Raw genomic sequence first — 12,915 nt, forward strand, 5'->3', positions numbered from 1 at the left:
ACACATACTCACGGGCGCGTTCACAGTCTGTCAGAAAGTTAGTTAAAAAATTACGAATCCTGTTTTAATTGGTCAGCTCAATATTTTACAATTTTCTGTTTTGCATGCGCCCAATTGAAATAACCGAAAAAGGATTAAACTAATTACAATTTTAGGAATAAAAGTAATTTTATCTTCTATTTCATATATTTAGTTTCGGAATTCACACATTTCATTAGGCTCTGAAAATGCTTTAGCTATTATATCTTTCTATTATTGGTTATTAATATATAATTAATTAGTTTTCTCTTCTTCACCACACTATTCTGTATACTCAAGAGTCATGGTAATAGCGTCATGCATAAAATTCCTATAAATTCTAGAAATCTTACTCCTGGCTGTCTTTACAAGCCATCTAAGCCTTCTCCATAATTTTCTCAACATTTGTAACTGACTCTTATACCTTTTTCTCATCTTCAAATAATATTTATATATTCCAATTTCAGCCAACAAAATAAGCCCTAAAAATATACAGAAGTTGTATTACAACATTTTTATTTATCACCTTGTCATCACATTATATACAAGGTGTCCTTTTTAAGTGTGCGTACCATAGTTTTTTAAGCGGACGGAAGTAATAATAATAACAGTCAAACTGGAGAAACCAATTTTGTAGACATTTGATGTACCATTGACGATGTTGCGGTTTGTTGAAAGTCTTCAAAATCCTCGATACTTAAAAAGGACGACCTGTATATTATCAAGACCGCGGAAAAATTCAAAACATAGTTCTCGGCAAGTACGTGAAAGAAACTCATTTATAATTCAATCAATGATTTTTTGAAAAAGTTGTCAGGCAGATCTCCCTTTATTTTTGAATGTGTATCTTTTCAATAACAACTGAAATTTACAGAACGTGTCACACCTTAGTTATGACGTTCAGGTTAATTTTTTTAAATAGGAAGACTTAGTATTTTTAATTGATATTGTGGATCCACAAAAAATTTAAATGCATACGATAATATATCATCCTTCATTCGAAGTGTTTATACAAAACTGGACACCTGTCCTAGATTGTTTTCAAAAATAAGCGTCTAAACTATCAATGATTTTGTTCCATATTTTTGCAGCACAATATATAGTAGACAGAGTGTCTCTACAAGATCTATACAAAATTCTACCACAAATTCCAAACGCGAAAACATTTTACAATTTAGTTTAGTCCAAAGATGGACGGTTTTCAAAATACAAGACGCCAAAATGAAAATTAAACAAAACAGAAAAAATTAATAACTTCATTTGTAATGGTACTATCTAAACACATTTGCGTATCAAAAGGTTTTTGAGGATGAGAAATTAGAATCTGTTTACACTTTCGATTCGCATTGTAGAGCGGTAGGTGAGCTCTCTTTAACGGAACATAACTTTTTTATTACCCGGTATAAAATTTGTTTATGCCTCTAAATTTGTGTTTTCCTATATATTCTATAAACAAAAGATGTCTTGATACAAGTCTCTATGGACATTCCTTTTTGAGATATTTGAAGTTTTAAGTTCGCTGCATATCTTGAAAAATAATTTTAAAGTGGATATTTATTCGTACAGTTGAAATGAAAAAAAAAACAAGACATTCCATTAATTTTTAATTCTCATTGTTTCTCAAATATTCCCGTTTTTATTTGACTATATAACAATGTTTTATTATTTATTTTGCTATACTGTACAAATGTACTTTAAAGTTATTTTTTATGACATGCAGAGAAATTTAAACTTCAAATATCTCAAGTTGGAACGCCCTTGGGGACTTGTATCAAGATTTTTTTTTTATAAAACATGTACGAAAACACAAACTTAGTCATTACTAAGCCGTATACTGAATGTTAAAAAAGTTGTGCCTCTTTAAATAGAGTTTACCTAAAACAGACGGCGCCCTTTAAAATGTGGATCGAAAGAATAAATGGATTTTGATTTCTCACTCCTAACCTCCACCCCTAAGTGCCATTGTGTTTAGATAATACCATTATAAACAAAATAATTCTTTTTTTTTCAATTTTTTAGTTTTCACTTTGTTGTACTTTCGGATTAATGTAAATCGGGTTAAAGACTCAAGTTTTCACCTCAAAAATTTGTGGAAAAATTTTATACAGACTTTTAGAGATACATTGTAAAACGAGCATGAAGCAGGTAATTTGTTGCATAAAACAAAAATCGCAAAGCCAATCCAAAGGCGAAACCTGCGGATTCGCGAGTACTGAAATCAGCTTTGACCGAAAATTAAAGTAGAAGCAACTACCGTATTTAAATTTCACATTACAATAGATTTAAATCAAACACTACTTGTTAAGAAATGTTTCATTCCATAATACTGTAATGGGGTAAGTGATTTTGATATTTGATTTGGAAGACAAAATTTCACGTAAGTGAGAACTTTTCAGTGGAATATTTATAAAAAATAATTTGAGTTCCCACCGGAAAATATATTTCCGATAAAGAGTAAATAAAATGGTCCCTGGACCATTTTCAAACTTATGGGTTTCAATTTATCGTCCTCAGTCGCTTTCGCCCTTTTATTTGTTTCAACGTTAGTGGCTGTTGCTTCGTTCTCTCTCAGCTGGGCTTCTGGTATATTTTGTTGTTTTCCTAACTTTTCGTATTCATTTTCTGTCATTTTCGTTATAATTCCTGCCTCAAAATTTGCCATCAAACTGCAAAGAAAATGATGTAGCTCGTTATACTCTCTCATTGTACCAATGCTGACATTTTATTAATTTCTTCTATGTATGGGCATCCCAGTTGCAAGGCAATGGCAGAGTAGGCAGTGTTAAGCTTTTCACTGAGTTGAAAATTTTTATGGCCTAAAAAGTTGCTACCTCAAATAGTTTATTACACCTTTTTAGACAAATTTTTCTATTACCAAACCGTTGAATATCAAAAAATAATGTCTCTCGCCCTGCCATTACTGCGACGTTTCTCTTGTCTTTTACCAATTTCACCCCTTCCTCTACTGATTCAACTACATATTTGCTTTGACTTCTTTGCATTATATCCCAAATTTCACCATAGATTCCGCTTCCATTCTAAATGTTAATTATTTTATTGTAATAGTCCATGTGTCTCCCTATAATCTATCTCACCTCAATTAATCCAAATGATGGACTATGCTTTTCAATGAAAAGTTTGAAATTAGTAGATTCCATAACGTTTTTTAATTGATACAAGTTGGTGATAGCTTTCTCTAAAATAAGTAAGAATCGTTTGATTCTTGCCACCTGTTTCAGTAAAGAAGAATGATATTTTATATTTACCTCTACCGGGTCTAGCAAGAAGTGAAGTTAGATTTGCTGAATACATGTCAGTGATAACGTAAGTCGCAGATACTGATAGAAGAATAATGAAAAATCTCGCTTTGTGGGTGTTACTTGGTTCTTTTCCAGCTATGTAAAGAAATGTTTAATACAGCTTTCATATTGGGGTACTAGGAACACTTATTCTAATAATTTTTCGTCATTCTGGGGGGTTTTCTGTAGGGTGTCCCACAAACACTTGCACAAATGCCTCTGGGACTAAGGAAACGAGATTCTACATGGTGTCGTAGTCATTTTTAATTCTCTAAATTACGAGTAAATATCACACTTTTTGAGTTATACACTTAAAATCTTAGATGAAGTAAGAACTTAATCTGCATATTGAATATAATACCATAACTCCTCTCTGTTGTTACGAATTGTAATCAATAACTTAACAAAAAACCTAAACAGTGAATCTAACACATTTAAATTGATACTTTGACACTCTGTAGAATGGAAACAGATTGCTGAACCGCTTGATTTTATCGACTAGCCCTCATAAACTCACCTGTGCTCCTGTTTCTGAGACACCCTAAAGATTACAATTTTAAACAGTTTATACTTACTTTGTTTCAAAAAAATAGTTATTGTAAACCAGGTACAATCAAAAAATAATCGTGCATGCGATCGTACCAAAAACCGAGGCTGCCAAGCATTCGGTAAGGCAATTAGGATGTACAAAAACGGCCCTACGATTAGGCATGTAAATCCTATTGCTGGCCAGACCTGGAACCATATTAGAACGCCAGAAAATAAGATGAAACGGCTTTTAAATAATTTTTTTTTTGTACTTGAACACTACAATATTTTACTAACTAAACTATTGTTATTACTAACTTTGTGGAAAATTTTCCACATACCTAGCAAGGAGCATTTCCATACAAGGTTAGTGTGTGCTTTGTATACATTAAATAGAAATAAAACTCTAAGGTTTCAGGCGGTTGTCGTTGCAGCTTTATTCCTATATATGTGTAATATCAATGATTTTGATACTGATATAGATATAGAAATAGTGTTTATATCTATAAAAGAAATCACAGGTCACGAAGAATAATTATAAATGTGAGTTTATTAATGTGAAATGATAACAGAGCGGAGGACAGACCACGGATACAGCTTCTGAATTGTTAAAGATCAGCGAGGAGAAAGAGCACTAGTACATACTCTGCAATTCCCTTAAATATAAAAAGCCTATGGTGATAAACCACGAGCTTGTCCTGGCCAAGGTGCCGCTAATGCAATCTACGCTATCCACCGCATTAAATTGTGACGCCTAACTAAGAATTGGTCCTTCATCGCCAATTTCGCCAAATGGCATTCGGACTGCAATTTAAGGACCGACAAAGTTTATTGCAGAGAAGTCCAATGCCGCAAAGCAAATGGTTGGGAATTTTCGTCTATCAGCTAATACCTACCACGGGCGTACCCTTAAGGGGATATCAATGCCCACGTGCCCCTTCATTAATATAATTTAAAATTAATAATATAATATTTAGCTAATTACAATCCTACATATGTATACAGAGTTACTGAATAAGTGTCTAATATTTCGCAGAGAGATTTTTCAAAAATTTTTGAGATGGAATGTTGTTATAAAAATGTATTTTAACTCGTCTCGTTTTCAAGATACAAAATATCAAAGTTGACAAATAAATTACATATTTTTTGAAAATTTTCGATCTCTTCCAAGTAATTTTATGAAATTTCTTATCTGAGAGTTTTTTGAGATGAGAAATACATATTTATTAGCGATTTAGTTGTTTTTTATAAAAAACGCCACGGATAACCATTAGGACGCTTTTAAACGGCTATAACTTTTTTTCACACTGTATGTCATTTTCGATCAGAAAAATGTTATTCTCCAGTTCGATTAAAAAAGGTATACCTTATTGTCGTCGCTAGAAGCAAGGGTTTCCGAGAAAAACGCATCTAAAGCTGATCATTTATGCTGATCATTTATGCTAATCATCTAAAAGTACTAAAATAACTTATTATCTTGCTTTTTATCCACAGAAACAATGAAGTAACATTTCAAAAACTAAATACTGTTAGTTTTTAGTCAAAGTAGTATAAACTTTTTTATAATTGGAATGATAATTTATTTTTTTAAAGATATTATAAAATAAGGCCATATAAATAATAAAAATCACAATAAGTATTGGAAATTACCTTTTTCTTGCGCTGTGCATGCATTCAATCCCTTTTCATTGAATTGGGAACTCTCTGAAAAATTCCAGGAGTATTTCAAATCGTTTGACATGAATCTTTTATCTCATTTCGGAGACTAAAAGTGTCCTATTAGTGGCTTGTGGAGCTCTTCAGAAGAAACTACTAAATTGTTAATAAATTTAAATTTCTAATTCCAAACAAACACTAGATACGAAATTTCGTAAATTTAGTTGGAAGACATCGAAATATATTAAAGAATATATGATTTATTTTTTCAACTTTGATACCTCGTATCATGAAAGCTAAACGAGCTAGGACACATGTTTATAAGACCTTTCCATCTTAAAACTACTTGAAAAATCACTCTAAAAAATATCGGACGCTTATTCAATAACTCCCTGTATATTATATTATCTACTTCATAGATACATAGACCATAAATAATAATCCTCTAGAATTATTTTAATTATCTGAAAAATTCATTTAAAACTGATTTTAAACTGAAAAAAATAGTTTGAACAAACTGTCTAAAAAACCGGTAATATCCGTATTTCACCGTGAAAGTCAGTTGAAGGTGTAGACATGGTCAGAAAGAACAATATCCAGTTATATCCGGATTACGGATATTCCACTGCCACCACCAGTTTAAAAAGCATTTTTAAGAACCGGTCATATCCGTATTCCACACATTCCGCAAGCAAGTTTTTTTAGCGTCTATTAAAGGGGATGTTCCAAGTATGTAGATCAATGAGTCAACACATGTAAGACAGAGTACGAAAATTTAGAGACATAAATTAGATAAAGATGTTAAAATGTGTAAAACAAATTTGATCCTTCGTATATTCATCCTTGTTTCAGATTGCTAAGCCATACGACTCAGAGAAAGATAGAATGATAATTATCGGAGTAGTTTTCTGAAATACATTTTTTATTCGTTACATCACAACCTCAAAAATATTTGTTTTGATCTTAGCTGGAAGATGGTCGTAATATTATTTATAACTAAAAAAAAAATAAATGGAAATTATAGATAAGGGTAATAACTATTTGTAAGGGTTGATCCAAATATATCGTGGACAGACTTTACCTGCCATTGGAATGGTCTCAGTAAAGCCAAAGCCTCATTGAGTTTACTCGGTGCATGGGTAACAAACGCACCACTGTCTGCCAAAGTGATAAAAGAGAACTCAACTACGTTAATTCTCTCCCAGATTATTCCCATGTCTCCAATGAATAAGTCTGCTTTCTAAAAAAATCTTTCTCCTAAGCCAGTCCAATGACCCAATAGTTTTAACTGAATTTACTCTATTTGAAACCAATCCTAACACCCCATTAAATTCTCCAGAAGTAGCTGAACCCTGAATTCTTTCTGGCGGATCTGAATATACATACCTAAATTTTAATAAGTTGATGTTAGTGTTTAATATGTTACGAAGTGATATATACCTGAAATTTAGTTTTCTGGATAGTAAGTTCAATAACCTATCGTCTCTTCCACCAATTACCTCAAATGACTTATTATCACTTAAATTGTACCTAACAAAGTGCCATGGTGGTTTCTGTTGATGTAATAAGCTTGGTAAAACGGACCCAACTATAAATTTAAATTAAGTCTACATACATGTAATACTGGGATTCTTAAAAGCTTGCCATGGAAATCCTTGTAAACAGACTTTTCATGTGGTAGTGTTGGATGATGAAACAAACCTTTTTCATGATCCCACCAGTTAATCATATCTAGGTGATGCTCTTTATAAGAAGTTGCTTGGTTATAATATATCCTAAAACTGTATTCAAAGTTCTTGTAGACTAATTTCTCACAGAATGATTTAGCCTACGAGTCGGGTCTGGAGTTGCATATCACTATTACTCTCATTGCACTATGAATATTCATTAAAAAGTGCCTTGAAAATGCTTGCTTGGACATTTCTCGAGGCATAGTATAGTTCAGCTTGGTTACCCAGTGGTAGGCATTGATAGTTTGTTCTCTATTACTTTTTATATGGTTGTTCAAATCCGTCTTCCAATGGAAGATGTAGCTCAGAGTTCTTCTTATATAGTTTCTTTCATAAATCTATAACATTCACTTGATCTTAATGTGTTTCTCTAATCTATCTAAATATCGACTGCCTGTCTCTAAAAACTATTCCACCGATTTTTAAAAAGCAATTTCATAGACACCTACTCTATATGAAAATTCTGTGGTTTATATTCAAAACTGATACCCTAATTGAAGCTTACCGTAAGCTATATTTAACTTAAATTAATTTAGTTTGATATTTCAGAGAAAAATCCTAAAATGCAACAAAAATGGAATCTATAAATTCATCATAAATATATGTATATTTTAGTAGGTAAAACATTAAATTTAATTTCCTCTATTGTTTTACTCTATGTCGTTATGGGTTATATAAAGTGTTTAAATAGCTATAGAATATGGCCTTACCTGAAGTAAAATATGTTCATAAAGCTTATGCTTTCCAAAGAATATTGTGGTGGCTGGCAGATAGTTCTTCGTTTGGTAAGAAAGTAAGTCAAAATACTTGTAATAAAAATTTAAATAAGTATCTATCATGTATAGAAATATTTTGTATTTTCCTCTAGAGGATATACCAAATGTTAACCGTCATATATCAACAATCGTTTATTTAACATTAGAAAAAATTCCATGAAAACACTTATACTGAAAGAAAAGAGAGAATGATGCTCATCCCTTCTTTGATTTGAAGATATACAGGGTGTCTTACCGATATATAATGGTTGCTTTTTTGAAAACTCTACCTAAAAAATCTCAAAAATTATTGCATTACAAAAAATGTCCAAAAACACATATTTTTTAATTTTTGATGGCCTTAGACCTGTAAATGAATACATTGCTACTTGTCCTTTTACCACCACGCACTCTGAGTTGAAAAAAAAATTAAATAGGAATGCCCTCCTATGACACATCATTAGATAGCGAAAATCTTCATGGAAATAATTTTGTATGCATTTCTGCCTTTTGAACGTTTTTTTTTTACATTACCTTTTAAAGCTGCTATTTCCTACAACTGTTTTGAACAGAACAGTGCTCAATATGAGTGTTTGTAGGAAGAATTAATAAAATTTCATTACTAGTACTTTACATTCAATGTTTAAAATTTCATTTACTCAAATAAAATTAAATAATTTGTTGACAGGACATAATAACTTTAAAGGATGATTTAAAACAAAACACATGCAAAAAGCAGAAATGCATACAGAATTGTTTGTAGAAAGATTTTGGTTATCCATTGATATGTCGTAGGAGGGTATTCTCATTTAATTTTTTTAAGTGAAAGTGCGTGGTAGTAAAAGGGTGAGTAGTAAAGTATTAATTTATGGGTCAAAGGGGAACCCCCCCCAAAAAAAATAGAGATTTACGTGTCTTTTCAAATTTTTCGTGCTGCTATACTTTTTTAGATTTTTTAGGTGAACTTTTTTAGATAAATTACTTTGCATATCGTTCACGCTTGCTTATATTTCACGTTCCTTAACTCTTTTGTTTAAGAATCTAGAAGATTTGTCAGTATAAAATTTGTCACATTCGCAAGAATTTTTATAAATACATGTTATTCCAAAAACCTTGTCTTAAGTAAAAAAGATGTAGAAGTAAAAGTGGAAAAAAACAGCTCTTTTATAAGGCAAATTTAACTAAATTGTCCAATTCTTTTATAAGTTAGTACGCTATACTCATTGGTGCCAATGTTTCTGGAACACCCTGTAATATATACATATGTATATTATTTTATTTCGCGTATCGATCGTCCTTTATGGTACGACCTAGGAATTGTACCTTTGCAATAGGAACGTTGTAAAAGTTTTTGTGCGTTTTTGCACTGATATCATTTCTTAGATGATTCAGTTGAGTGTTAACACACCGACGACTAAGACGTTTGTCAGGGACATCATATCAAATAATAATCGGAATTATCGCGTGTTCTTTTGTTTCAAATGCTCATGAGGTACGTTATTAATGTAGGTGATATTAGTGAGTGAAAATGAGTGTCATGGAATTCTTCGGATGCTATAGTACCATAAAGGTAAAGTAATACTTTAGATATGGACCCTACCTAGTTTTGCCGTCTCAAATTTCCGGTTCTCAGTAAGACTCCCTGTATATCTTAAGATCGCAAATGGAATTTTTGAAAATTTATTATTGGGTGTATGTAGATTTCACTTTGTGGGTTACGTTTCACCCTGATTTAGATTATTCTCTTGGTTTATTACCTTGTCTAGGGCTTCCAGAGACGAAAAGTTAAAGAGCGTTACAGATATGTTTCCTTTTTCCAATTTGGGCAGCAAAAAAGTTATCAGATGATGGTCTTCAAGTTGATGATTTGTGGTAAAACAAGAATTACAGTAAGTCAATAAGAAAGCTAGAATAATTATTACAAAACAGTATTTTTCTTTTATAATAATTATTAAACTTTTGAAAAATAAAATTTGATATAGCTTCAGATCTGTCAAAGCAAATGAGCAAACTGGTTATTTTGCAACTAGTTAGGAAAAAAAGCAGGTACTTCCATTTCCTAATTCATTGATAGATTTTTTCGCATGATAGGAAAAAATTATTTAATGAAGTTATAGAAAATGTTGCTATTGTGTAATTAATAGCTTATGCGTAACACAAACTGTTACCATACATTCTGAGAGTATCTATTACAAGTTCCTATCAATATCTCCTTGAAGGTATTTACCCGTCATGTCGAAACAAATTATTAATTTGTTTTCTGGAAAACTTTTCACAATTTCATATGTTGCAGAAATCAAATCGCCACCATAATTTCTTCTCAGTTTCTGCAGTTGGTCTAAAAATTACATATAATATGTTAAATACTTCTAATATTGTTAATAAATTTGTCATGGAAATGATGGCGAAAGAAAAAGAAGCGAAGTTTAAACATTTAGAAACATAAATTGTTAAGAAAATGAGTGCATAATTGTACACGTAAACAATTATTGTTGCACTCATTTTAACTACCACATTTTTCAATTATACAAATTTTACAAATGCTACAACTTCTTTAGTATTACATGTTAGAAAGAATGAGTGGGATTTTCAGATTACCAAAAAGATTATCATTTTTATAGCTTTAATTTTTATATTTGTTTCTATAGTACATATATAGAATTGATTAAAGGAAATGTTTATTTTTACGAACGATTAATAACGTTTTTATAAATTACATAGCAAGGCCTCATATGGAGAGAAATATATGCTGTAACATATGCATTTTGTGGGTCTGGAGAAATTTTGTAAATGCATTCAAATGCCTTACCAAAAAAATTGCCTTAAAATGTTATAGTTTCATCTATTTACAGTGAGTAATTCTTCTACTGGTTAAGGAATTAGAGATTCGAACTAATCGGATATTCACAAATATGTCACTAATAATTCAGAATTTTCTCGAGCTTAAAGCAGATTTTTGAGTAAACATAAAATTCCGCATATTTGGTGAATTCCCATAAGCTTCTTGAATACTCAAATGAAAAAAATAATTTTACAATTAATACACATTTACCTTCATATGTAAGTAGTCTAGATATTTTGTAACAATACATTTTATAGTTCGTTAATAGAACATTGAAAACCACATAACTAATAGTGATTATAGCGTGATTTGAATATAGTTTCATAGCTACTTCAGTGATGGGTAGATTAACTTTAATTTTCCTTCACGTACTTAAGCTTGGAGAAATGAGAATGAATATTTCATGATATATGCCATTCATTTTGATAACGAATCGAAAGTTAAATGTGAAACAATTAATACGAACTGACATATCGAGAACAATAAGACATGGCGAAGGGAATTGGAACAAGTCTAACAAGAGCAATACATATACAAGGTGTGCCCTTTGAAATAAAGAAAGTTAATCCTGGAGTGCTTTTTTGAATCACCCCGTACATTTAAAATTATGCTCACCAGCTTATATCTCTTTTCGATTAGACATCTTTTGGACATAAACAATTTTTCTATCTCTACAAAGTTGTGAAATAATTGCTATTTTAATTACTTGGAACAACTTGCATACAAAATGGTACACAATTTTGAGTCTTTATAAGGATGACAAATATTTCCACTAATTTTATAACCACATCACCTAAAAAATATCAGTTTTTATGATTTTTTTACACTTTGGTGGAAAGTTACTGTTTCCTAAACCGCACCAAGTATAACGGTGAATGTAGTAGTTACAATAGGACCCTTAGTTTTTAATTTAAAAGTTAATACTCCTACTATCAGTTACCCTGGAATATTTGTAAAATTCGAGTTGATGTTTAGCTTATGTTAAATTTGAAATAATTATTATAGTAATATAATAGATTTTAGATAAACGTTCTTGGTTTGAGCTAATGTACCACTTGCAGATCGTTCGCATGCATTCGCTAATCTAAACTCAACGTTGCCATATTTCGTCCTTTATAGTTTGGTTTGTATATAAGATGTTTTAGCCTTGTTACATCACAGTAACAGTAAGAAATGTTAACGTAGACATTGACATATTTATAACATAAACCTATATTGGTCGCCTTCTTAATTTTTAATACACTCCAAATTTAATTTTAGAAATTAAACCCCACATAAATAATTTTTTTAAAATTAAATATTTGAAAATAATCTGAGGTTGTTATTTAAAATATAACAAATAATGAGACACCCCAGTTTTATCGCTAGGACAGTTTTTGTGCGTAACAATGATGTAGAGTCTGCCTGCAGGGTTTTGAACAGAATTCTAGGCAAAGAAGATATTCTGGATCAGTATCGTCGAACGCGATACTTCGAGAAACCTTTCGAGGTACGTGATACATTAGACTACCTCATTTTGAAATAAAAATTGTACCTACACGGTGCAGTTAACTTGAAATATCTGTACTATCCTTTATGTTAATTTAGAATAAATTTTAATACAACATGAATGAAGAAAATTTTGGTTCACATAATATTGAATTATATGTAATAATAATATTGAATTAATGTAAAAAAGTAGTATTGAAACATTTAGGTTAAAAGTTTTTTTTTTAAGAATTCACCCTCGATTTGTTGTCAGATTTACCTAAATACCATTTTTTTTTTATTACAGTTTAGAAGGCGAATTAATTTTGAAAGATGCAAAGCAATATATAATGAAGATATGGAAAGAAAAATTAATTTTATATTAAGAAAAAACAGAACAAATCCATTTCCTGGATGTCTTTAGTTAATATTATGCCAACTATTGTTAACTATTAGGAAAGTTTAAAAGTTGTAATTACGTAGTCTCATGTTAATACAGTAAATAAGTTATTTTAACACTGATTTTATTGGATTCAAAGATTTTATATATGAAAATAATGTGGATACATTTAAATATTTCCATAAATTAAACGCCTACTTAGTAACGCGTCTTCAGCAAA

General features: G+C 30.8%; 2 protein-coding genes across 2 annotated transcripts; one reads left to right on the top strand and one right to left on the bottom strand.

Moving 5' to 3' along the window:
* Positions 1-239: 239 nt before the first annotated feature.
* Positions 240-11,895, bottom strand: Ir40a (Ionotropic receptor 40a). Its single transcript, XM_066281864.1, has 16 exons — positions 11,039-11,895; positions 10,214-10,324; positions 9,744-9,838; positions 7,942-8,037; positions 7,334-7,569; positions 7,117-7,282; positions 6,942-7,054; positions 6,800-6,887; positions 6,583-6,741; positions 3,893-4,052; positions 3,285-3,413; positions 3,114-3,214; positions 2,894-3,056; positions 2,738-2,834; positions 2,449-2,684; positions 240-500 (listed from the first exon to the last, which is right to left on the bottom strand). The coding sequence occupies exons 1-16, from the start codon at positions 11,151-11,153 to the stop codon at positions 301-303; spliced, it is 2,265 nt and encodes a 754-aa protein (XP_066137961.1). The 5' UTR covers positions 11,154-11,895; the 3' UTR covers positions 240-300.
* Positions 11,896-12,039: 144 nt separating this feature from the next.
* mRpS21 (mitochondrial ribosomal protein S21) lies at positions 12,040-12,811 on the top strand. The gene is made up of 2 exons (XM_066281861.1): positions 12,040-12,317; positions 12,603-12,811. The coding sequence occupies exons 1-2, from the start codon at positions 12,171-12,173 to the stop codon at positions 12,717-12,719; spliced, it is 264 nt and encodes an 87-aa protein (XP_066137958.1). The 5' UTR covers positions 12,040-12,170; the 3' UTR covers positions 12,720-12,811.
* The last annotated feature ends 104 nt before the right edge of the window (positions 12,812-12,915 follow it).

This window comes from Euwallacea fornicatus, chromosome 4, assembly GCF_040115645.1.
Source record: "Euwallacea fornicatus isolate EFF26 chromosome 4, ASM4011564v1, whole genome shotgun sequence".
In the NCBI taxonomy this organism is placed as follows: Eukaryota; Metazoa; Arthropoda; class Insecta; order Coleoptera; family Curculionidae; genus Euwallacea; species Euwallacea fornicatus.